The sequence below is a fragment of the Cyanistes caeruleus genome, chromosome 5 (genome assembly GCF_971803275.1).
Source record: "Cyanistes caeruleus chromosome 5, bCyaCae1.hap1.1, whole genome shotgun sequence".
NCBI classification, from domain to species: Eukaryota; Metazoa; Chordata; class Aves; order Passeriformes; family Paridae; genus Cyanistes; species Cyanistes caeruleus.
The window spans coordinates 52,654,225-52,676,893 of record NC_141705.1 but is presented as its reverse complement, the minus strand read 5'-3'; the positions used below and the strand labels follow the sequence as shown (position 1 = coordinate 52,676,893).

The following is a 22,669-nucleotide window of genomic DNA, read 5'->3' as shown; positions in this document are numbered from 1 at the left end:
ATTCTCACTTGTTCTTGCTCTCCAGTCTCCCCACTTGCCCTGGTCAGACCCTGGATTTTGATTAGCTTTCTACAGGAAACATATTGCAAGTGTGTACTCCTACTTGTTCTCCCCAGCCTTACTTGTCAAAACACAGGTCTGTTTTAATGTCTTCTGAGGTAACTGCAGATAACCTTGGGACCACTTTATTGTCTTCTTTCAGATTTATGGAGAATCCTGTGCTTAGACTTCTGCTTCTCCCGTCAGCTTTTCCTTAAGTCCTTCCATCATCTCTTTCACGTAAAAACCTTTGCTACATCCCCACTATTTTAGAGCTGCCAACCACATATGTCAGGACATTCTTCTTCAAGTCTTGTCCTTTTTGGCGTCACTGGGTGTTTGTCTCTCTTGCTTCTGACTCTTGAGTGGTTTCTGCAGTACAGAATGCCCTGGCTCTCTCACCAGCACACTGTCGGATGCCATCAATCACATCAGTGTCCTTTTCTGCTTCATTCACACCTCACTGAATTATCTCATCTGACTACATTAATCTGTCAAATAAAAGGTTAACTTGGGGATTTCATAATCTTCTACAGCCAGTTCTTGTTTTGTTGAAAATAGATCTGAGTGGGCTCAGAGATAAACCCCCTGTATAGCCACATGTAATGTTGTTGTTGCCCTGATACCAATCCATCCTAACTTTATCTTGCAACATACTTCTGAAATTAATTATGTGCACTGCTCTGGAATCAATTACACCATTAGGATGCCATTGTATTCAGCTTCCTGGGTTTTTTCACCTTCTTACAAGAATGTGCCAGTAAAACGCTTTAGTTCTCAGTTCTTCTGGGTGATTCTTCATGTCAGGAGCACATCACAGTAAGCAGTTCAGGTATCAGCTGAACAGATAAAGATATAATAATGACTTTTCTATTATTTTTTGCATTCTGAAATTTATTATTTGGCTTTATTAAAACAAAATATAAAAAATTTACAGAATTACTGATGAAAGATACAAAACTTGTTGGTGGTATGCCGCTGAGATGTTTTTCAGGAGCTGTCTTATTGACACAATCCTTTAGTAAGCAGCAAAGTCTATTTTTGGCCTGACATAGTTCTTTTCATGACAGAAATTATCTTTTGAAGGCTTCCCTTCCCTCCTCCAAGTTTCTGTTGCTCAGTGGAAATTAACTGCAGCTGATGTTGCTTTTTATGGCAGTCCCCATATGTGGTGTGCAAGTGGATTTGCACAAAACCTACACATCAGAATTTTGACTGAAACCACTGGAGTAGAGTAAATTGTCAGACACTGCTGTCCCACTGTTTGTGAAGTCGTGTGTTGTCATTTAACTAGGTGAAAATTATCTCATATGAGACTTCAATCATATCAAATATTACTCTGCATGTATACATTATTAGAGAATTGAATAGGTTGTGAATTGCACAACTTGTTGTTCCAGAGAAGTGTTTCAGCCCCTGTATAATCACGCTTCTAAGTTTTGGGTGTACTAATGGCAGTATATTCTTTGTAAAGGCCATGGGGATAGATAATTATTGAATATTAAAACCCCCTCATCCTGCAGGACTGTAGGTCGCTGCAGTCTCACTGAAGGTGAGAAGGAGAACGAGACATCGGCACATCAGTGAAATTTCTGCTAACGCCATTTTTCAAAAGCAGCGATGATGCACTGTGTGAAAACGGTCTTCTGTATCCCCTGGCAACCAGAAACAAAATGTCTCTGTTCTTGTCTGCTGGCCTTCAAAAAACACATCTGAAGAGTGATTTGTTTTCACAAGGCAATCATGCAGCATTAGAAGCCTGATGCCACCCATTCTTCATAAAGAGTAAACAAAAAGTAGACAATTCATTCCAGCTCTTGATTGAGTTGTAGGGCAGATGTTTGTTTTTTTTTTTATGCGTGGTTTTTGAGATTTGTTCTGTGACTTTCTTAATGCATGAAAAATAATACTGTATTTTATAGAAATTACTGTCAGTATTTAATATACTCCTGGAATCTGATTTTCATCCTCAATTTCTGAAATTTCTATAGCAACTCAGTATTTTATTATTTTCACTCAGCATGCTGTTGAATTTTATTTTTTGGTATGCTTAGGATAAAATACCTGAGACTCCATATTTCACAAAACACGTAAAAATAAGGGAATTTTTCTTTAAACATAATATATTGGATGAGTGGTGTATCTTTGTGTAGGCAGCTGAAATTCAGCAAGTCAAATGCTGAAAAGATTGTGTCAAAATAAGCACAAAAGGCATAAGTTCTCTTTTTTCAGGCTTATTTTTCAGCAATCACACCCTTTTCTCTTTCCTCCCAGCATCTAGCAATTGATGCTATTTTTAGAAATTATTCTGATAATAATCACTCAGCAAACCTTAGGCTGAGTTGTTAAGAATACTGTACTCTTAGCTGGAGAATTGCATGATGATGTACAAAAGGCTTTGACCTTTTCGGATCTCCAGATTCCCTATTTTGCTTTACAAAAGCTTGGGGTGGGGAAATTGGTTTTTATCCAGAGGAGGTGCTTATTGCACAGTTACAATTTACATTTACAGAGAAGTGTGTTTCTTCCAGTTTTAAAATAGTTCAGTTGTATTTCACGCTGGCAGTTGTGTGAAGAGTTCTCTTGTGGAAAGTTAGATCAGAACAGATCATTCCCTATGTGTGTTCATGTCCTGACCAACTGCAGTAGTAGCTCCCTACTTGTGCAGTCCATGGGGAGAAGATACTTCTCTCCTGGAAGAACTGCCTGGCTTTGGCTCACAGATTAATTTAGCCTTGCATATACAAGTGCTGTAAGATAAAGGTTAAATTTGTGCACCTGAGGCACAGATTTAAATGAGAAGCAGCTGAAGAAAAACATGTTTCTCTTGAAAAGTATTTAAATTATCATAAGAATTGAAACTTGAATTCATTTTATACTATAAAGCATTAATCAGCTTTATTTATAAATAAATTCAAATTACACTGCAGAAGTGATCATACTGCTTGAAATAGAAAATAGAAAATAAAGTTATCAATGCTATTTTGATGTTCATGCATTTTTGCATTTTTACATTTTTTTCCTGCATAATTTTTTCCTTGTATTTTTCCACTGCTGTTGATTCCATAAATTGAGCTTTTATTCACTATTTCAGGCCCCATTTATACAGGACACTCCATGCAGGCAATATCCTTCATCTGCTTGAAATGGCTTGAAAAACAGGAACATCAGTAACTTAAATTTGTGACTATTGGGCATAAGTCACTGCTGCATAAATCTGTCGAAGGCCCATGCTTGCCTCTTTGAACATTTGGAATTCTGTGATACCTTGTGTTCAAGGAAACAAAATTTTTAAAAAAATCAAACCCTTTGAAGGTCATTTAGTCGTGCACTGAGTTGAAGGGACATCTTCCACTAGATCAGGTTGCTCAGAGCCCTGTCCAACCTGACCTTGAATGTTTTCAGGGATGGAGCACCACATCTCAGTGCAGCCTGTTCCAGTGGTTCACCACCTGCACAGTAAGAAACTTCCTCCTTTTATCTAAGCTAAATCGACTTTCTTTTAGTTGAAAACCATTACTCCTTGTACTAGTGCAGCACCCCCTTCCCCCATTTTTCTTACAGGCCCCCTTCAAGTCTTGAAAGGCTTCAGTGAGGTCTCCCTGGAGCCTTCCCTAGGCTGAACAAACCCACTTCTCCCAGCCTCTCTGTTTTCTGTTGCTTCATCCCCCAGCCTGTGTTGGGGCTGTCCCAGTCCAGCTGCAGCACCTTGCATGTGGCCTTCTTGAACCTCATGAGGTTCCCACCTCGAGCTTGTCCAGGTCCCTTTGGATGGCATCCTGTCCTTCCAGTGGGTCTATCACACCTTGCAGCATGGAGCTAGTGGCATTGTAAAAACACTAGTGACATGGTGAAAACAAATGACTTCTGTTTTAGGAAACTTGAGTAAACAGATGGAAATTAATAATATTAATTTTAATAATTAATTAATTAATATTTTGTGTGATTTTGTAGAAATCCTCTGAAAAATATGTACCTGCAAGTATCTTCCTTGAACATAGTATTTTTACTTCAGTTACCTGCCTGAAAGCTTTTTAAAGCAATGAGAATCCTATGAGAATTTTTGTTTTCCCTCAGGAAAACCGTACTTAAACGATGAGGATTTTTCTGTTGGATTTTTACTTGCATCTGTTAAAAAGCTACAACACGGCTTTTTTTTCCCCTGCATTCTAGCTATGACACACTTATTTGCAGCTAACAAACAAGGAAAAGTGATGTAAAAGTCATTTGTATTCACTGTTAATATCTCAGTTTTAAGAGCTATTAGTAAAAGTTGAAAATTCTTTTTAAAAAATATGTATTGATGGGGTTTTGTTTAATGTAAGGCTTTTTCAGAGCTGCTGGCACTAAACTCTACCTCTCTGCTGAGAACAAGGATTAAAACTGCTTCTGGGCAGCTGTCCATTGCCCTTTAATGCAAGAGCCATTTAGACTTTATACTACTGAAGAGTAATCAGAACTGAGTGAAAGAAATGGAGGCATTAGACTAGAAAAGATTGAAACATGGAAGCAGAATTTTTGTCTGATCACATGTGGGCCGCTTCCAGACCCTTTGCAATATCCTGGTGCTGCAATATGAGTCCTGTATGTTAAAAAAAGTACTGAGAAGCTTTTAAAGGCCATCATCATGTGCTCTGATTGATGCAGGACTTGGGGCAAAAAAGGTCCATGGCTATTAAATGGAAGTTACAATGAAATAGATAGGTATGGGTGATATTGCTTTTACTATTTCCTCAGTATTGATTTCTTCTGTTGAAAATGCAGTGTTCCACAAGTATGTTTTTGCATCTTTGGTGTATGTGCTTCAAGTTTCTTATATTTTATCTGTTTCCTGTATTCCAGTGCAAAAATACCCCACTATTCTCAGGGCAACCTCCTTCTTTTCAAGATTCTTCATTGTATGCAATATCTGATGCAGACATAGTAAATTGCCCCAACTTTAAGAGGCATGAAAAAGCAGACTGGTGAAATTTTTGTACTGAACTTCTCACTCCTGAAATGTTGAGAGCAGCAGCAGGGTAAGAGCTAGAGTTCAACAGGAATAATTGTAAGCCAGGCTTTTCAGGCCAGCTCTGCTGGTGGACATTATTTAAATCCAGGATATTTCTGCTACCTGCGATCTCTCAGGGGATTGTTTTATGTACTTTTGGATGTTAGTTTCTTTCGGAGTTCTTGAGGGTTTTAGGAAGAAGAGAGGGGACCAGCTTTTGCTTGTAGGTGGGATGGCAGCAGAGACACCCACAGGGCCTCCATGCAGCAGCCAGGAGGTGTTAGCACCTGCCATCACCTCTGTGGTGCCGAGCAGGGAAAGATCCAACGACTCTGCCAAGGAAAGCTTCTGTTTTCACCATAACTGAGCCTACAGAGATTCTTGTGTAAGCAGTGGCAGCTGCTGAGAGCTAAAATCATGGTGGTGGAAGGGAAGGGAAAAGGATCTCTGGATCCATGCAGAGAGGCTGCCATCAGATAAGCCAGAATGCCAATTGCTCCATGGCATAAAGCAGCTACGGATAAACTCCTAGCCTGTAGTGTGAGTCTAGGAGTTAACATGTCTCCTCATTTCCTTTGCCTCTTGCTGATTTAATTTTGTAGTTTTACCAAAGCTGTTTCAAGGAATACTGATGTATCACACATTGATGGAGCCAGTACCTTAACCTTGTCTTGTGGAATTACATAACTAGAAAAAAAGAATAAAATATATTAATAAAATATATTACTAAAATAGTGGAGATGCCTGTAACAGTATCTACAAAGAAAATAGTATTATTTTTAGGATTTTTTTTCATCTTAAAGGCCCTTTATGTTTTATTGTAGTTAAATGAATGTGAAAGGTGAGTTCAATTTTTCTCCTTGGTTTCCCTATTAATGTTGAAGGGTAGGAAGAAATTATGCTCATTTGTATTCCTGGACATAATATAAATGAAAAATGAATATTTTATTGCTAATGGCTTTATAAAATGCTATTTAGATATCTCAGCAAATTTAGTATATAATTCTATTGCAAAACATAAAAATGAAAAAAATGCTCAGCTGAGGGCTCTAAAAATAACAATAATGCAATGCCTAAGTACTAGTACAGCAGCTTTGAACTCCTCTGTTTCTTTGCAAATGGTATCAGTTTCTTAAACAGCATAGCTTGGCCTCCCCAGACTTCACAGAGCTTGAGGCTGAGTTGTATCAAAATTACGGTTCTCTGTAGCAAAATCCTACAACTTTTTCACACATTTGTTACTTTACCAGCTTCACTGTGTATTTATCTTTTCAGCAGCAAGCTAATTGTATGGCAGCTACAGAAAGATTCCTTTAGTCAATTTTGTGTGTATATATGTATACACTGTATTAGATATCATATATGTATTAGCCTCCATTCAGACTGAAAGGGACAGGTGTTGGCCGAAGGGAGAAAGGTAGAGAAGGTGGGAATACTTTCAGGTTCAGCTGGATGGCACAAGTGGGCTAATGTTGGTGATGGAATGGGTGCAGGAGTGGGAGAAATAGGAGATGCTGTGCAAGTAAACTAAGAAGTAAGAAAGAGCAGACAGTCTTGAAGATGGTTTTGGGGGTGCTGAGGGATGAGAGGCTGGACATGAGCTGGCAATGGTCACTCCCAGCCCAGAAAGCCAAATGTGTCCTGGGCTGCATCCCAAGCAGTGTGGCCAGCAGGGGAGGGAGGGAGGGGATTCTGCCCCTCTGCTCTGCTCTGCTGGAACCCCACCTGTAGGGTTGCACCAGCTCTGGGGTCCCTGCACAAGAAGATGTCATTTAGCACTGGAAAGTAGAAAGGAGTACAAGTGGAGCTGGAAGGACTGTGGAGAGATTACTTTAGTTTTGTCAGAACCTATACTGAACCTTCTGACAGTGGGTGGGAGTCAAAGTTCCTGTTCTGTGTTACCCTTAATTTTTCCCTTAAGAATGAAAGCTGGTGTGTAAAGGCAAAAACTCAGGCATTTTTACAAAATTCAGGAATTTTTGTTCTGCTTTGACCAACTCCACCGTGGAATCTGCTTCTTAAACTAAAAAAGTGGGCTTAGCATTCTAGAAACTGTCTGTGGTAATCAGAATTTCTACATTTCAGGAGATGAAATATTGCCTTATATATATATATGCCACATAGATTCAACTTTCAAAAGTCATTAGAGAACATTACTATTGAAAACACCGTGAAGCAAATAACATAGTGCAACTCACTAATTTTTTAGCTTTTACTTCTATCAACATTAACCAGAACAAGTTTCCTGCAGCCAGGAAAAATATATTTCAGATTGTGAAATGTCACTTGTTTCTTTTCATGTAGCATGGAAAAAACACCCAGCCTGTCTTCCTTCATTTAGTAGCAGATACATACAGATGTTTAAAATGTTTCTTTTAAGCTCTAACTGGGTAATTCAAGACAGTTTTTTGAGAATGAAGCTACTGCATCTAAATAAGTTTAAATACCCTGTCAGGAGTTGGTTCCATACTGAAATTGTAAAAACCCTTCTGAGGACTGATGAAGAAGTGAGAATAATTGCAATCACAACATTTAGGAAGTGCAAAATAGCTTGTTAAAACCTCAATGAAATGCATAGAAATTGAAGTCATATGAATCTTCTTTGGGAATCACAGAAAAATAAAACCTAGCCTCAGACTGAAGCACAGTTGTGAAACTCTGGCAAAGTTGTTCATGGATGCTTACAAAGTAAAATAAATTTAGGAAACAACTGGACAATTTAGCAGAAAATTGTTAATGAAAGTCAGGTTGGCTTCATTGTGTTTAAATTGAAAAAATCAGTTTTGTCAATATTATGAAACATTGTGTTCATTTAGATGAAAGCACTGTAAGTCAGTGAAACTGTGGTCAGTTAACTAACCAAAATATTGGAGGGGATACCACCTATATCTCTGTTATGGGCAAAGGGATATACTGGACAATAAAGCATGTGTAGTTTTTAGATGTGAGTTTGATGTATGCTAAAATGCATGCCTTAAAGAAAGATATTCATTAATAGCAAGTAGAAATAGATTCTGTCTTGAAGGAATCGTGTCTTTTGTAGACTAAAAAAAGACATTACACTGGCTGTAAGGAGATTACAAACTTCTTTCAGAGCTTCATGGAGAGCAGTGAATTGTGAGCATAGGAACTGTTGTGCTGAAACTGGCACCTAAATCCATGTCTGGCTTCCAAAAGTGGCTGTCTGTGGGTAATTCAGAGGAACCTGGAGAACAACCTGGTTTGGGGAGCATTTTCTTCCTAACCCATCAAGCCAGTTGCTTCCCCATATCCAGCACCAAATAAATGTATATTCTATTTATATTTTTGTCCTCTTTAATGTAATTGTAGGTGCATTTATTCTTTGTACTGGTATCTAATCCTTTTTAATTTCACCTTGTATCTTGGTCCCAGTATGTTATATAATAATGCATAACTTGCTTGTGAGTGAAAGGGAGGGAGAGGAGTCAATTATTTTCTGTGATTTGACCCTTCTCAGTTTGATTAATTGACTGGTTCTGTTCTAAGTGTTTTATTTGGAAGTGCAGGAAAACAGTGAATCTCTGTGCAGAAAGATGTAGAAGTTTGAGGGAGCTGAGATATTCTCTGCTGATAGCCTCTTCTTTGAGTGGATGCAGACCAGACATTTTCTTTCAGGTTCAGATTATGACTGTGCTGTGGAGTATCAGGTGGTTACTGTGAGTGCTGTGATGCAGGCTTTGGAGAAAGAGTCTTTGTGATTAGAGTTAAAAAAAAACAACACACTGAACCTACTGTGAGAGACAACAGCCATATTTTCTACAAAGCTGAAAGCAGTTTGAGAAAAAAAATGTGTACATTTGAACCTGAAAGATCTCCTGCAAGGAGAGAAAAGCAATTGAAATAGGCAGCCTGCAGATTAAAATCCCAGGAGAGCACTTGGTTCTCTCAATTGCCTGCTGAAAGAGCAGAAAAAGCAGATTTTATAGGATATTATTAGGGAGGAATATACAATAACAAAATGTCAAGGCTGGATAGTACAGTCAATGAAGTATGAAAGAAACAATAGAAACTGAAGAGGGAGTAGAGTTTTGCTTAAGGAAATCAGTTCTCCACTGTGTTGTCAACAAAGCATTTGCATCTGTGAAAGCAACCCCCTGGATTTCACTAGGATAAAAATATGACTGGAGTTGCATTTAATATCTTGTGTCATGGAAGCAGTCCCAACTGAGAGAGTGACAGTCATTGATGATCCCACAGGTCTCCCCTCTAAGAGATGTTAACCCCAAAGTCATTGTCCAAATTAGTTCTGAAATTGGATTCTGCTTACAGTAGAAGTGAAGGAGGTTTTTAGAGATTAACTTGCAGTGAATTTGCTGTTGGAAAGGTAAAAATGGTTTTCTCCTACATATTAATGGGCCCTTGGTGTAACCTTTCTGTGGCAGGAGGTTGTCTGACAAGGAAACTTGTGCCTCTGTTTATTATGAGTTTTGTGGAGGAAAGCAGGGAGAAAAGGCAGAGTGGGAGGATGAGCAAGATAAAAATCCAGGTGAAAATAAAGAGCAGAAAGGGAAGATATATTTGCTGTTAAATAAATGTGTTAGTTATGTAATGACATGTATGTCACTGTCTATTGTAAGAAATGTGGTATTTCTGTGCTTATAAAAACAGACTTTTTCCCCCACTCTGTATGTACTCAATTGTAAACCAGCAATCTGCCATTCTCAATAGTTCAGCTTTCTACTTCCTTTACAAATCTCAAAATGTTTATGAAGGTGTTGTCCTTGTCCTGCCTACCAACATATTTTTATGTTAAGGAATTGCATATTGCCATTTTAGAAAGTGAAAAACAGATAATAATAGTAATTTGTGCTTTGGTGTTCTTGCACTTCCACAATTAATATAAGGAGAAGAGGGATAGGTAACTTAGTAAATTTAAATATTTGAGTAAATTAAGTTTATGTTAAATATAAAACAGTGTGAAAATATAGTCTAAGTCTAAACTATTTCAAACATAGTAGCCTTTCAACAAACCATGTACGCTTTATTACTTGCTGGGTAAGGGCTTTATAATTGATTTAGCCTAATTAGAAAGTTGAAAGAGCATCTTTTCAGCTATTTTTCCAAGTGGAATTAAATATCAGTCAACAAAATATTCTTCATACTAACCCCTCCTCAGTGGAAGAAAAATAATTGTGCTAAGTGTTAGATTTAAAAGACATCCTGAAAACTCAGACTCTTCTAGAATAAACAGTACTGGACATACAAATACTGCTAAGTGACAGATCAGTATCTTATCTTTCATGAGGTGAGATTTCCCAGCTTCCCCAGGTGACTGCCTTTGCTTAGATTGTGAGAGGAATCAGGACTAATCTGTGTGCCTGTATACTAATTGCTGATTGAGAATCAGTGGGTAATTGAACCGCTGAAAACCTACTTGGCCGTCTGTACCTCATGTAGCATAAAAAGAGGTAGCAAGACAACAGTAGCTGTAATTTATGCTTCACCCCTGCAATGGGAGCTACAATAACTCAGGTCAGATGCAAGACCCATGCAGCCTTCCTAGCTATGGGAGCAGCCAGCTCCAGGCAGGTACTGGAAAATAATACTTAAATGTCTCAGCTGTTAATTGCATGCATTAGTAATTAGAATATTTAACTATATCTTCTAAGGAAGGAGACATGACATGGATTTATAAATAACACCTGAACTGTATTCGTAGATATTAAAAAATACATTTTAAGGAGGCTCTCACTCCATTCTTAGTAAGAGAGATGGGAGATGTTGGAGGATGTTGCTCAAACCTGATGGAGGGTGGGAAGTGAAAGCTTTTATTGTGTCTCTACCATTTTTTTTAATCTAAACTAGTTTTCATTTTTCTGGCCTCAGTTGTTTATAGAAAATTTATTTGCAGGAAGTATGTGTATGACCAAAACCTCCCCATGACATTAAATAATACAGAAATTACAGAAATCAGAGCACTCCAAAAGTGTGTAGGAGAGCATTGCACACCCTGGATGAATAACTGGATGATTCTGTCTTTGTTTTTAACCTCCCTTCATAGCTGTGAGCAAATCACTATTCCTTCTTTTTCACTTTCATGGATAAAATGGGATAATGATATTTAAGTACAATATTTCATAAAGATGCTGTGCAGACCCATTAATAAATCCATTTGCAGGTCTTTGATTACCCTCAGTATATCAAAATGTCACTACTGAGCTTGCTGACTGCACTTATTTAATTTCCTAGTTCTACTCAACTTCTAGATTATAAAATGATATTTTCTGACATAACTTATGATACAACTAAAACTATCACTCTGAAAGTCACTTCAACACTCATCCACTACCCCTTAGAAAAAGCTATAAAGTACACAGATTGTCTTTTCTTCAGTTATTATAAAGATTTATTGGATCTCTAGCTCTAATATCCACTGAAGGTTTTCTCTGTCAGTATTAACTCCTCAGATCAATAAATTGCTGTACTGATCTCCTGAGAAGGCAGTGTGTGCCAGCTACCACTGCCGTGTTTACCCGTCGAGAGGCACTTGTAGCAAATTAAATTGGCTTCTCTTGGTGGATGGTCCTTATTTTATGGCACAGTTAACGAAGGTTGATAGATAGGCCACTTCCTAAAGAACATCAGATTAAAGGCAAAGATTTGGAGCAAGAAAAATCTGAATTTAAGAGGTGAATCTGCTTTCATTTATAGAAGAGTTGCTGAAGATTGGAAGATGATTCTTCAAAAAAAAAAAGAGTCCTTTTCAAGAGTTTCAGAGTGTTTTTAACACTCTGCACATACCTTCTTGTGGAGAACCACAGACTACATTCTCTAATCTTCTGTTAGACAGTTTACATTGTAACATAGCTTTGTGAAACGTTCTGCTTTTGAGGAAGGTAGAGATGAGTGGAATAAAACAAAACCAAGCCTGTAACTACGTTAAAAGAGCTCTGGAAACAGCTGTTTTCATTTTGATCTAGCTCAAATGGTGAGAATGTGTCGTCAGACAGGATCCTGACCTTGGATCTCTAAAATGGATGTAGAAATGGGAAAAATTTGTATTCTTAGACTTGTTTTCTTCCTTTGCCTCATTGCCAGGAAGCTTCCTGATCAATGTCTTAACGTTGCTCTCCAAGGATGAATGATTAGCATGGCCTATCAGTGACTCCAAGGTACCTGTTCAGCTGCACAATAAGGATGATGTATATTTAGACTGATTCTAGGAATTAGAATAAGACTCGAGCATTGATCTTTGCAATCATGGAAGAATTATTGACAAAATTCTAATAATGTCAGTTTTCTGGATATTAACAGCCCGTTCCAAACAAACAAAAAAAATTACCTAGAAGGAAGCACTGAGAGAAATGGTCCCAGGGTTTTTTTTGGTGTGAGACAAAGACAGTATTTTTCTAAAATGTTGTTCTGAGAAATACTTGAATTGCTTGGTATTCAGATATTTTGAAAATGTAGTTTAGGTGATTAAAGCTGTGCAAATTTTCTGCCCTCTGGTAAACTGAGAGATTTCCAGTGACACATGGAAAAGGCTCAGTCAACAAAACCCAGCTGTGCATTTTGTGTGTAAAAAATACATATTAAAATTATAGTTGCACAGCAAAGTACTGCAAAATGAGATGTCCTAATTTTGCCTAATATTTTGAATTAAGATACAGATTATGTTTATTTAGCATTTGCAGTGACTTACTAGATATAATTATAGCCTAATGGTATAGCATCTTGTTAATTTATAACCAAAACCTATCAAGTTTATGCTGGACTTGAAGAGAGTGGCTGCTTTTATGAGAACACAATTGATTTAGACAAGATCAAATAAAAAGTCTCCATTGAGTAAATTCCTCACAGTGATATTTTTTTTTTTTTTTAATAAATGTATGGGGAGCTTTAGACTGCAAAGTGTGATTATGATAAACACACCATAGAAAGGAAATTTAAGCAGGGAGTGTGGTGTTGTTTGAAATTCTTAGTATATTGCTTCAGGAGGGCAAGCTATCAACATCTTTCATAGCAGTGATTAGTTTGTAAGGGTTTGGGTTTTTTAATAGCTGGAGAAACAACCCTTTTGGTACTGTCTCACTCAATTCTCCACTATAATAAACTGTGTTAGTGCCACTGGGTTTAATTAATTTACACAGGCAAAGATACTGCTCTGCTTCCCTTGGAGAGGAAAATTACTGAAGGTGTTGAAGGGGCCACTGAGAGTATGTACATGTGGATAGCTCTAGGCAGACACAGGCTCTTCTGCCAGTGCTCCTGTCTGGCCAGACTCAAATTATTTTCAGTCCAGAAGCCAGTCTGGTCGTGGTGCCCCTCCTAATGCACACAACCTCCCTCCCCCCCAGTCCTTTTGGTGCAGTGTGACATCAGACCGGTGCTGGCTCCTGTCCAGCCAGCACAGAAGAGCAGATGCTTTTCTGAGGCCACCCTGTGGATGTGCCCTGAGATGTTCTGTGACAACACCAGCGTCATCCTCAGGGCTGTTAAACCTTCCTTAGACTCCAGCTATCCCTCAACAGCGTGCAGCTCGTATTTTGCAGATTTTCGTACAGTGATGCTGTTTCAATGCTTAAAGATGGGTCTGCACACTTCTGATTACGAATTAGGGCATTTGATTTGGCTTGGAAATCAGATGCTTGATTTTTCTTTCCCATGTTATTTTTTTTTTTTTTTTCTATTCTATGTAAATTAAAAGGAAAATTTCTGCTGAGCTGCTGGCATTTGTGGCAAAACATTCCCACAGAAGTGTCTAGTTTTGTCTGCACTCTGTGTTTAATGTAGAACATCTAAGTTCCACTTCATTTTGTAAATATTATTGTTCAGTTTTCTTGATGATCCAGGTGCAGGAGTCCAAGTTAAAATTCATAATGTTTCTGAATACAGTGGATTCTACAAAGATACTGGCCTTCTGACATGCTGTAATCTTTATTCCTCAACATCATCTCTGTGTTCTGTAGGTTATAAATTACCTGTCTCTTTCTTAAGATGTAATTACCGTGGCCCGCTTCTTTCTCATTTACTTGCATCCCTATTATTTAGCAGATAACTGTTGTCTTTTCTTTCAGCTATGGTGTAACTGATAGCCATCTAATTTAATTCACATTTTCTCAGAGGATGTTAACTTTGAAGTCTCTGTGCCCTGTCTTGGATTTGACACAGAGATTTCGTACCCAAAATTTTGTCTTTTATCATCCCCTACCAGTTGGCTAAGTAAAATGCAGTGTCTCTCCATAAACATCTTCTGATGAATGAGCTGTTAGAAATTACTGGGTGGAGTGGTGCGCTTCACTTGCAGAATTTGCATTTATCAAAGGATTTAGAATTGATTCATAGCTATGCAAAAAGAGGTATTGGATTAGTCAAGTGCACAAGATGAATTTATTAAGTCGTTCTGCATTGCAATGCTACATTGTGAAAAGGAATACACTACTAGGTCGTGCAAACTTGTTGACTTCTTTTTAAAATATTCTTAATTTCTTTTTTATTGGTGGTCATGGTAGATTTTTTTTCATTTTAGCGCTTATGGACTTTTTTCCCCAAGAAGTAGCCTTATTCTAGTTGTCTCTGGAACAATTGTGATATTGTTTATATATGTTTTTAAACTCCAGATTTTGTTCTTCTGTTATTATCATTCTGTATTGTTAAGAGTCACATACTCTGTTTTAATATGTCACATCTGTAAAAATAATGACTATGCTAGCCAATGAGTTACTGAAATATGATCTGAAGAGGGTGGGGATTCTAGGTCAATCTTTCAGGCATTTTGACTTGACAGATCCATTGAAGTATACTGAACTATTTTTATTAACTTTGGTCTTCACTGTTTCTTTTCTTGTATTAGTGCTTGTTTGTAAGGTGTATTGACTCATGTGAATAGGATCTTTTTTTAATCATCGAACAGAATATTTTTCTGAAATACATTGCTTTCCTCTTAATTTTTCCTTCTAAATATACTATTGAGCCATCCCAAAAGTAATTTAAAATTTTGTCATACTTTCTTTCGAGAAGAATAATTTTTTCTATATGAACAAATATGAACTGTGTGTTTGTGTACTTGTGCATGTGTTTTCATCTTTGAGTGGGGAGTTAATTCAAAATAAAATGCAAGTACTTACCCATTAGTGAAATACTTGAACTAATTACAAGTAAATAAAGTACAGGTTGCAGTTGTCAGTCTAATTCTATTGACTTTTCAGTGCTGTTTCCAAGCTCTTTCATTCACCCTCCCCCAAAATGTAAAAAAGTTGTCCACAGAACTTGATTGAAAATGCAAACTCCTGTGTGTTTTTCTTTCAGAGTACGGACATGAGTCCAGCCAGTAGCACAACCTCCCTCCCTGTTAGCCCCCTTCCTGAGGAGCCATTGTTTTTCAAGGTACAGTTAATTAATTTAATCATAAATATTGTCTATTAATCTTGGCTTATCATGTTACCTGCTATACTGTGAAGTGCTATTATTACTTTTTCCTTTTCTTCAAGTTACTGTGATGTCACAAGATGTTCTGTGTCCATACAACTTTCAAGAAATACCTAGAATACAATGTTGGTTTTGAATACTTTTCCAGCTGACTACAGCTGTGAACTGTTATTTGTAAGACTGTATTGTTATCCATTATCCCATTTGGATATGTGCATTCCTGTGTAAGTGTGTGTCATCAACAGATTTTCTCTTTATTTTGTATTTCATGTATATCTTTTAACAAAACGATGATTAGTTTCTCCAAGGATTCAGGAGACATTAAAGGTCTGTTCAAGAACAGTTTTGGCATAAGTTCAGTGTAAGCCACAGGCCTGGAGTTTTAGTTAATAATAAATGTTGGGACAATGTCCACAACTTCATGAGGTTTAAGCTGTGACGAGTGAGTTGCCGTGTGTCAGTTTTTCAGCTGACACCATGGTATCCATCCCTGGGACACAGAATAGCCTTAGGCAGATCCTAACTTGTGGGAGAGGTCTCCTGAGGCCACCCAGGTACTCAGAGCAGTGATGCATCATCTAGCAAAGAGGTCACCTTGCCAGGTGTTTGCTTAGATAAGAGGAACTTTGGTTTTCAGCACCATTGACTCGGTAGGTGTCATAATATGGACGAAGTTACACTCACAAGAATATCCCTTTTGAAGTTTTTCCCTCTCCCAAGTAAGTTTGCACATTTTGTGTGCATACAATCAGTTGACTGGATTGAGCTTTAGTCACTTTGTGATGATGCTAAGTTAAAGCTGAGTAACTGGAATTAAAGAAGTTTGATGATGGAAAGTTTTTTTCTGCCCTGAACTTCTTCCAGCACAAAAAATAACAGTGTCCTTCAGACCTGGCCAAGCCCAGAAAAGAAACTCCGTCTTTTCCCCCCATATTTTCAGTGTTTGTGCAACAGTTGTACAACCAGCTAACTGATTCTTGCTATTAGAAGGGTTAAGGATTGTGCTTGCTCAGTTGTTTCATCAGTGGAGGTACAGATTGGATATCAGTGATTAGCTATTCACTGATTCTTATTCCTCTTTTGGATTTAATGCTCTTAAGACCCATCTCAGTCGGATTTGGCTGAAATTGGCCAATTTTGTGCCAAGATACCGGGGTACACATCTTTATTTCTTTGGAACACCACTTTAAATGTGCATTGAAGTCTGCTCAGCATTCTAAGTCAGATTCAGTAGTTGAGTCTCCCAGTGCCTGGAAAACCACTAAGATATGACATGTACAAAGAAATGGGCTGCTCAGCTCAGATAAAGGTGTAAGAGGTAAGAAAATCTAACTTAATAATTCTCATGCTGAGGTAATCAAACATTGCTCTGTCTGTGTTGCTACAGTACACTGTAGTGCCTTTATTTTTGAAGGAAATGGTGCTCCTAGAACCCAAAATGGGTTGTAAATTACTTATTTGAAGTGGAATAGTTGCTCTAGCAAAGAAATAAAGATTTTTTTTTATATTAAAACTCTGGTAGAAATGGTAAAAGAAACAGAAAAATAGGGCAGAGAGCATTACTTAATCTTTCATTTTCAGTCACTTTTCAAACCAGGAAACATTTTCCTTTGCAATTCAAGTAAAATGGGGGTCAGACCAGGAAAAAGTTAAGTGCATTTCACAGCATTTAGTAGAAATAAAAATAATGTAAAATGTAACATTTTCTGTTATTTCTCCTTCACTCACTCCAAGAGAGAGCACTATTGTTCCAGTTGTAATGTGAATGACTGGTTTTACAAGCCATAGCCCTCTCCGAATACTGTCAGTCAATAATATTGGCTTTTGATGATGTGATGGTGCATTTCCCTTAGCAACATGATAATAACCTTTCCTACATCCTTGCTGTTGAGAGGGAGATTGAAAAAGAAATTCCATTCTGTGGTTCTGAAAACACAGGTGTAACGAAGCAGGGCCCTATAAACTGCCTCTCTTTGGGACAGTTGAAGTTCTCTGAGCTAATGAGCTTCTATATTAGACTCTGAAATGAAACCAGGCCTGTGTTCTCAATCGTATCTCATTTTATACCAAGAAAGGGAACTGTCCTTCCTTGGGTTTTAACAATTCTCCTTCAAAAGAAAGTCTGCATTTCTGCATAAGGAAAGAATGCAAATCCTGTCACCGTAGTCTTCTTGTACATCTAACTTCACCAAAGCAGATGCCTGTCATTCTTAGTCTCACAGGATATGTGCTGGAAAAATATGGAGAACCTAAGCTTGCACAAAACCATTGTAAGATTTTGAATTTAATCTAATGAAAGTTAGAAACCAGATTTCCCTGGAACTATTTGTAAGTTGCATCTCAGCTCTGCTAACACCAATCTCAGCTACCATTCTCCCAGTATATGTGACTTGTAGCAGAAAGATCCAAATCATATAAGACCCTGCTCAGGAGTGTTTGGAGGAAGATATTTTCCAGCGCAGCAAGAGGTAGTCCATGTGAATCCATCGTACATCATTACTTTAATTGAGTCATTGGGCTTTACTTACATCAAGACAGCACCTTTAAAAGTTTATCACTGATAGCCAGCAAAAGGAGTACAAAACAATTGGGTAAGAAGTAAAGGTAGCCAACTCCAGAGCTGTTGAATCCTAAACCAACCATGAGAATATTACCAGATAAACATATAGGAAATGCCATTCAGCAACCTATCCCCTGTAAGTGTTGTAAATAGTAGATTTGGTTTTCTTTGAGGAAGGAACAACTTAGCACAGCAGCCAGTACAGCCAATTTCTGTGTGGCTTTGGGTTCCTTCTCCCTGTGCAGGTAGCAATACCCAGATGTTCAGAGCAGTCTTCCTTAGCTGTGCTCTTCAGAATCTTAGGGAAAAACCCAGTTCAGCCATGTACATAGACACTTTGGCAAAACTTTTCTACAACCATTTTTGATAAAACCATCATAGGCATTTCTTTTTAGTGAGTGTTATTTTTATGTCACATTCCAGCTTTCAGTTCTCTGCTCTTTTTCATGGCTAAAACTCTTTAGAAAAGAGTTTAGGAAGATCTTCTCCTATATTGTGGAAGAAGTTTGTTTCTCCTCTCAGAAAAGAACACTGTTGGTGGTTTTGCACTTAAATTTCCATGTAGGTAGGATCTTCTTTTGAACAGAAGTTTTTTTTTCTTCTGTTCCTTTATAATATTGCTTGAATAATTAGGTCTCTGTCTTGTGGGAAAAAGTTATGTCACAATTTAAATACTTCAGAACGAAGAACTTGGAATATAACGGAGAAGAATGGTATTTGTCATGCGATCTTAACTCAAGTGTTATTCTATGTTATAATAGCAAAACTGTAGCTGGCTCAAATGTGAGTGACTTTTAATTATGAGCACTTATATCTGCTCTCATTAACTGGAATTAAAATAATCCTGCCTTTCGTTTAGAAGATAAGTGAAGGAGTGGGTATTTCTAAAAGGTCAACTTACCAAGCAATGTCTCATCCATTTTTTAGAACCTGTTCTTTTCTCCTACTCATTATGCTGTACTTTATTATAATAGTATTTTATTATTTTTAAGTGACTTTAAAATGTAGTGGCAGTCTTTTAAGAAGAGATCTATGACAGCCATTTAGTACATCAAATATCTAATATTAGCTAATTATACATTATCTGTTGTAATGAGCATCAGTCTCACTGGTTATTAGCCACAGCCAAGTTGTAAATAATAACCATAATAGTAATTTATTGTAGCGATGTTTAATTGTGTTTCAGTTCTATGATTAATCTCAACCATGCTTTGCTAATTGGCATTAAATGAAAGAAGAAAATTCTTACATTATTTCCTTTCTCCTTTGAGGGAGCTGAGAATTTCCATCAGTGTTCATTGTTTCACTGTGTTCTGACTTCTGTAATTAATACCCTTGATGCAAATTCTTTGAGTAAGAAAACAGAAGTGGCAGGTCAAGTAGCAAAAGCTGGCATTCCTCAGTAGTGTTACGACTGGTGTAGGTCTAGTGAAGTGCAGTCTATACTAAATAATGTCTATACTTAGAGTTTTGCCATTCATCCTGCAGCTTTACAGGCTCTGGAAATGCAAATCATTGCAGTCACTTATGCACATGACTCTGGCAGCTCATTACATTTGTGCCTACAATTAGCAAGAGATACATTTTCCATTTGCTCTGTAATCACAATTTAATTTTACTGCAGATATTTGGAATAATCAATACGAAAGTCACCGTAATGATCGCTCGTTAGCTCAGGGAACTCATCTTTGAGTGTGACTTTATATTTCTAGGTGTAGAATGAGGTCTTTTCCTAACTTATTCAACAATGATGGCAGCAAGCTGGGCCTGTAGTTCCAAAGGCTTCCTATGTTGCTTGATACAGCCAGCTTACTTACCCTGTCTACTTTAAATGCACTATTTCCAATATTTAAAGTATTTGCTGACACTTGCTTAAATAAGAAGACTTTAATGCACTGCTTTGTTTTCAGAACAGACTGAAATGATCACATTGGCATTGTGACCCCACGGCAGGTACAGTGGGTTAGGGTTCAGTGATGCTCTTTAGTGGGCTGGAGGCCTCATTAGCTCTCGTCCCTCTCATTCCACCCTCCAGCTGAATTGCTGCTTCTGCTGAGAAGCATCTGAAGCCTCTGTGGTTTTGGCTTTTTGTTTGTTTTGGAGATGTTTTTGATATTTCTAGTAAAGTGAGTAGAGTTGTAGAAGTATGACTCACACAACCCCACCTTTACTGTTCTGCTGCCTCAATCTCCAGGCTGTTTTAAACCAGTCTGTCACCATTCTTCAGTGGTTTAATCGATTCCTCCCACTCTCAGTTGTTATTTCCCATGTCAGTATTTCCTTTCTTTGACTCCTTATGTCTTACTGGTATAGCACAGACTTTTAAAAGTCATGCCAGCACAGCAGCTTTCTGCCTTTGGTGCAAGCCTTCCATTTTGTCATTTCTCAAAAAAGTTTATACATCTGATTTGTTTCACAGTCTTTATCATCATAGGATATGAGATCTTGAAAAGCACTGAATTTATTTTGGAGGAGTGTGAAGTAGGTATTATGGACCCTATTACAAGAAGCTTCTGTGCCTTTATTCACTGTCATTTCCTTTTTCTCAGTAACTCTATGCACATTTTTCCTAAGAAAAAGAGCTCTGCCCGGAAGTCTGTCTGAATAGAACCACATCACCTGTTTAATGAATAAATAAAACATTATTTTTATTCTGGAGAGTGTAGGTACAATATCGGTAATTTCTGAATGTCACTGATATATTTACTAAATACTAACATATTTACTAATGACTGAAAGGATCAGAAATGAGACTGGGAACTACACACGTATTGTCTAATTTCTTTGTGCCTCTATGCCTTGATCGCGGTTTCCGTTCCAATTTTTTTGTACAGGCATTTTTTAGTGTATTCACCCTTATTTTATTGAAGCTTTCATCATAGATTAATGGCTAATGCAATATTTTAAAATTACAATTCCTATCTTAGGCAAAACTGAGGCTTTTAATGCTATAAATTCAGTTATTTACTTAGTGAGCCACATAGAGGAAAATGATTAATGTATGTCCTATCAAAATCTTTAAAAGTGACCAGAAACACAAGTGATGCTTCAACAAAGATATGCAAAAGGATCATCATCACTTTTTTTCAGATAACAGGGTTTCCAACATAACCTAATGTTTTATATAATCAGCACTGCAAGGGTAAATACTGGGTTCATTCCAGTTCCCTCCCTCAGGCAGACACATGCTCACACAATGAATTCTGATGTGTACCTACAAAGTAAGCTTTTCCTGCTGAGTACTCTATATCCAAGATTTAAAAGTCATAAAACTTGTAACATTACAGGTTGCTGACAAGATTTGATCACTAAGACTATGAAAAAAGATTTTCTTGAAACTCCGTGGGAGGATTCTGATAGACCCAGTAAGAGCACTTACAGTGCTTATCTAATCATCTCAATACAGACCGTAAATCCTCTTAATTTCCCTGTCTTGGGGCTGATAGGCATCAGTAAATCTGGGGGAGTGCATTGGTGTGTTGAGGAATCCATTCAGCACAGGCAGCTCAGGGTGCAGCTGCAGGTTCAGCTCTGGGGCAGCAGCCCAAACCCTGGGCAAGAGACACACAAAGGTCCCTGGCCCAGCCAGGGGATCTGGCACTCAGGAGCTGGTGTCTCCAGACTTGGCTGACCTCAGACTCTGAGGGTGTAAAAACCCAGGGTGTTTTTTATTTGGGGCTGCTCCTTGGAGGTACCAGTTGGAGCTGTTATTTGTTATTTTGTTATTGCAGCATGATTAAATGGTATTGAGGGTCTGGAAGTCTGAGACTGCTCTGGAAAACCTGGTGGAGGGTGTAGCTGCAAAAGCTCCTAACTTCCAGCTCAGGTAGTGCCAGAGGGGCACCTGGATGGTCAGACAGGGAAGTTTTCTTTTCAGGCATTTGTGAAATACGATGAATGGGTTTTATTTTTACCTTGGGGATTTTTTAGGGTTTTTTTGTTTGTTTGGTTTTTTTTTTTTGAGAAGAATCATTATAAAGTGTTTGGAGTAAAATATCATCTAAATCAATGGCACAATGTCCACTGACTGTAGTGGCATGTGCCATCAGGCCATGGATGGCATGGCTTATGTCAGAGGCATCAATTATTTTAGAAGTGAAAATGCTCATCTATGTTGACCATTTTAACCCTATCAACTATTTTAAAGGTGAAAATGTATATCCATTTTGACCATTTCAACCCAAGAGTACTTTCTGCTGTTGTAAATGACATAAAATTCAAGTGCTTTCATAAATTATGGTCAGTGAAAATGTAAAACTGTTTGCAATGCAGGAGTTTATTTAATAATAATTATTCACTTTCCAGTATGTGTTAGAGCAATGAATGTTTTCTTCCTAGGATAAATTAAACTGGGGACTTGAAAATGGGTTTTATACATATTAGATGTGTATTTTCACTGTAGCAGGTCCTCTCTCTCTCTCCTTTTCTGGCCATGGACTGCTGTTTTTTCATCAAGAAAGCCTCTGAAAATCATATGTGTGGAGACTTGACATGTTTTTTGACCAAAAGTTTTGACTTAGTCAAATTAATGATTTTAAATGGAAAGCATCTGATACTTGACTCTTCCATTAGAACATTTATAAACAACTTTGCTAGTACTGACTGATGTTAATGACCCAGCCACGTGTTTTCAGACATAATCCATTACAGTAAGAAATTGAGGGTTGGCATTTTGAAATCCTTATCAAGTT

At 37.7% G+C, this 22,669-nt stretch overlaps 1 protein-coding gene across 35 annotated transcripts in view; it reads left to right on the top strand.

The window, feature by feature from the left end:
• The window catches only part of CCSER1 (coiled-coil serine rich protein 1), a 648,564-nt gene that overhangs the window by 322,275 nt on the left and 303,620 nt on the right, over positions 1 to 22,669 (top strand). For 27 of the 35 annotated variants that reach the window (XM_086888585.1, XM_086888622.1, XM_086888586.1 and 24 more), the window contains one exon: positions 15,299 to 15,376. The exons of the other annotated variants lie outside the window; for them this stretch is intronic. In XM_086888585.1, the coding sequence (XP_086744711.1) occupies positions 15,299 to 15,376 (78 nt within the window). The remainder of the gene's footprint in view (positions 1 to 15,298; positions 15,377 to 22,669) is intronic. 35 annotated transcript variants of the gene reach the window in all.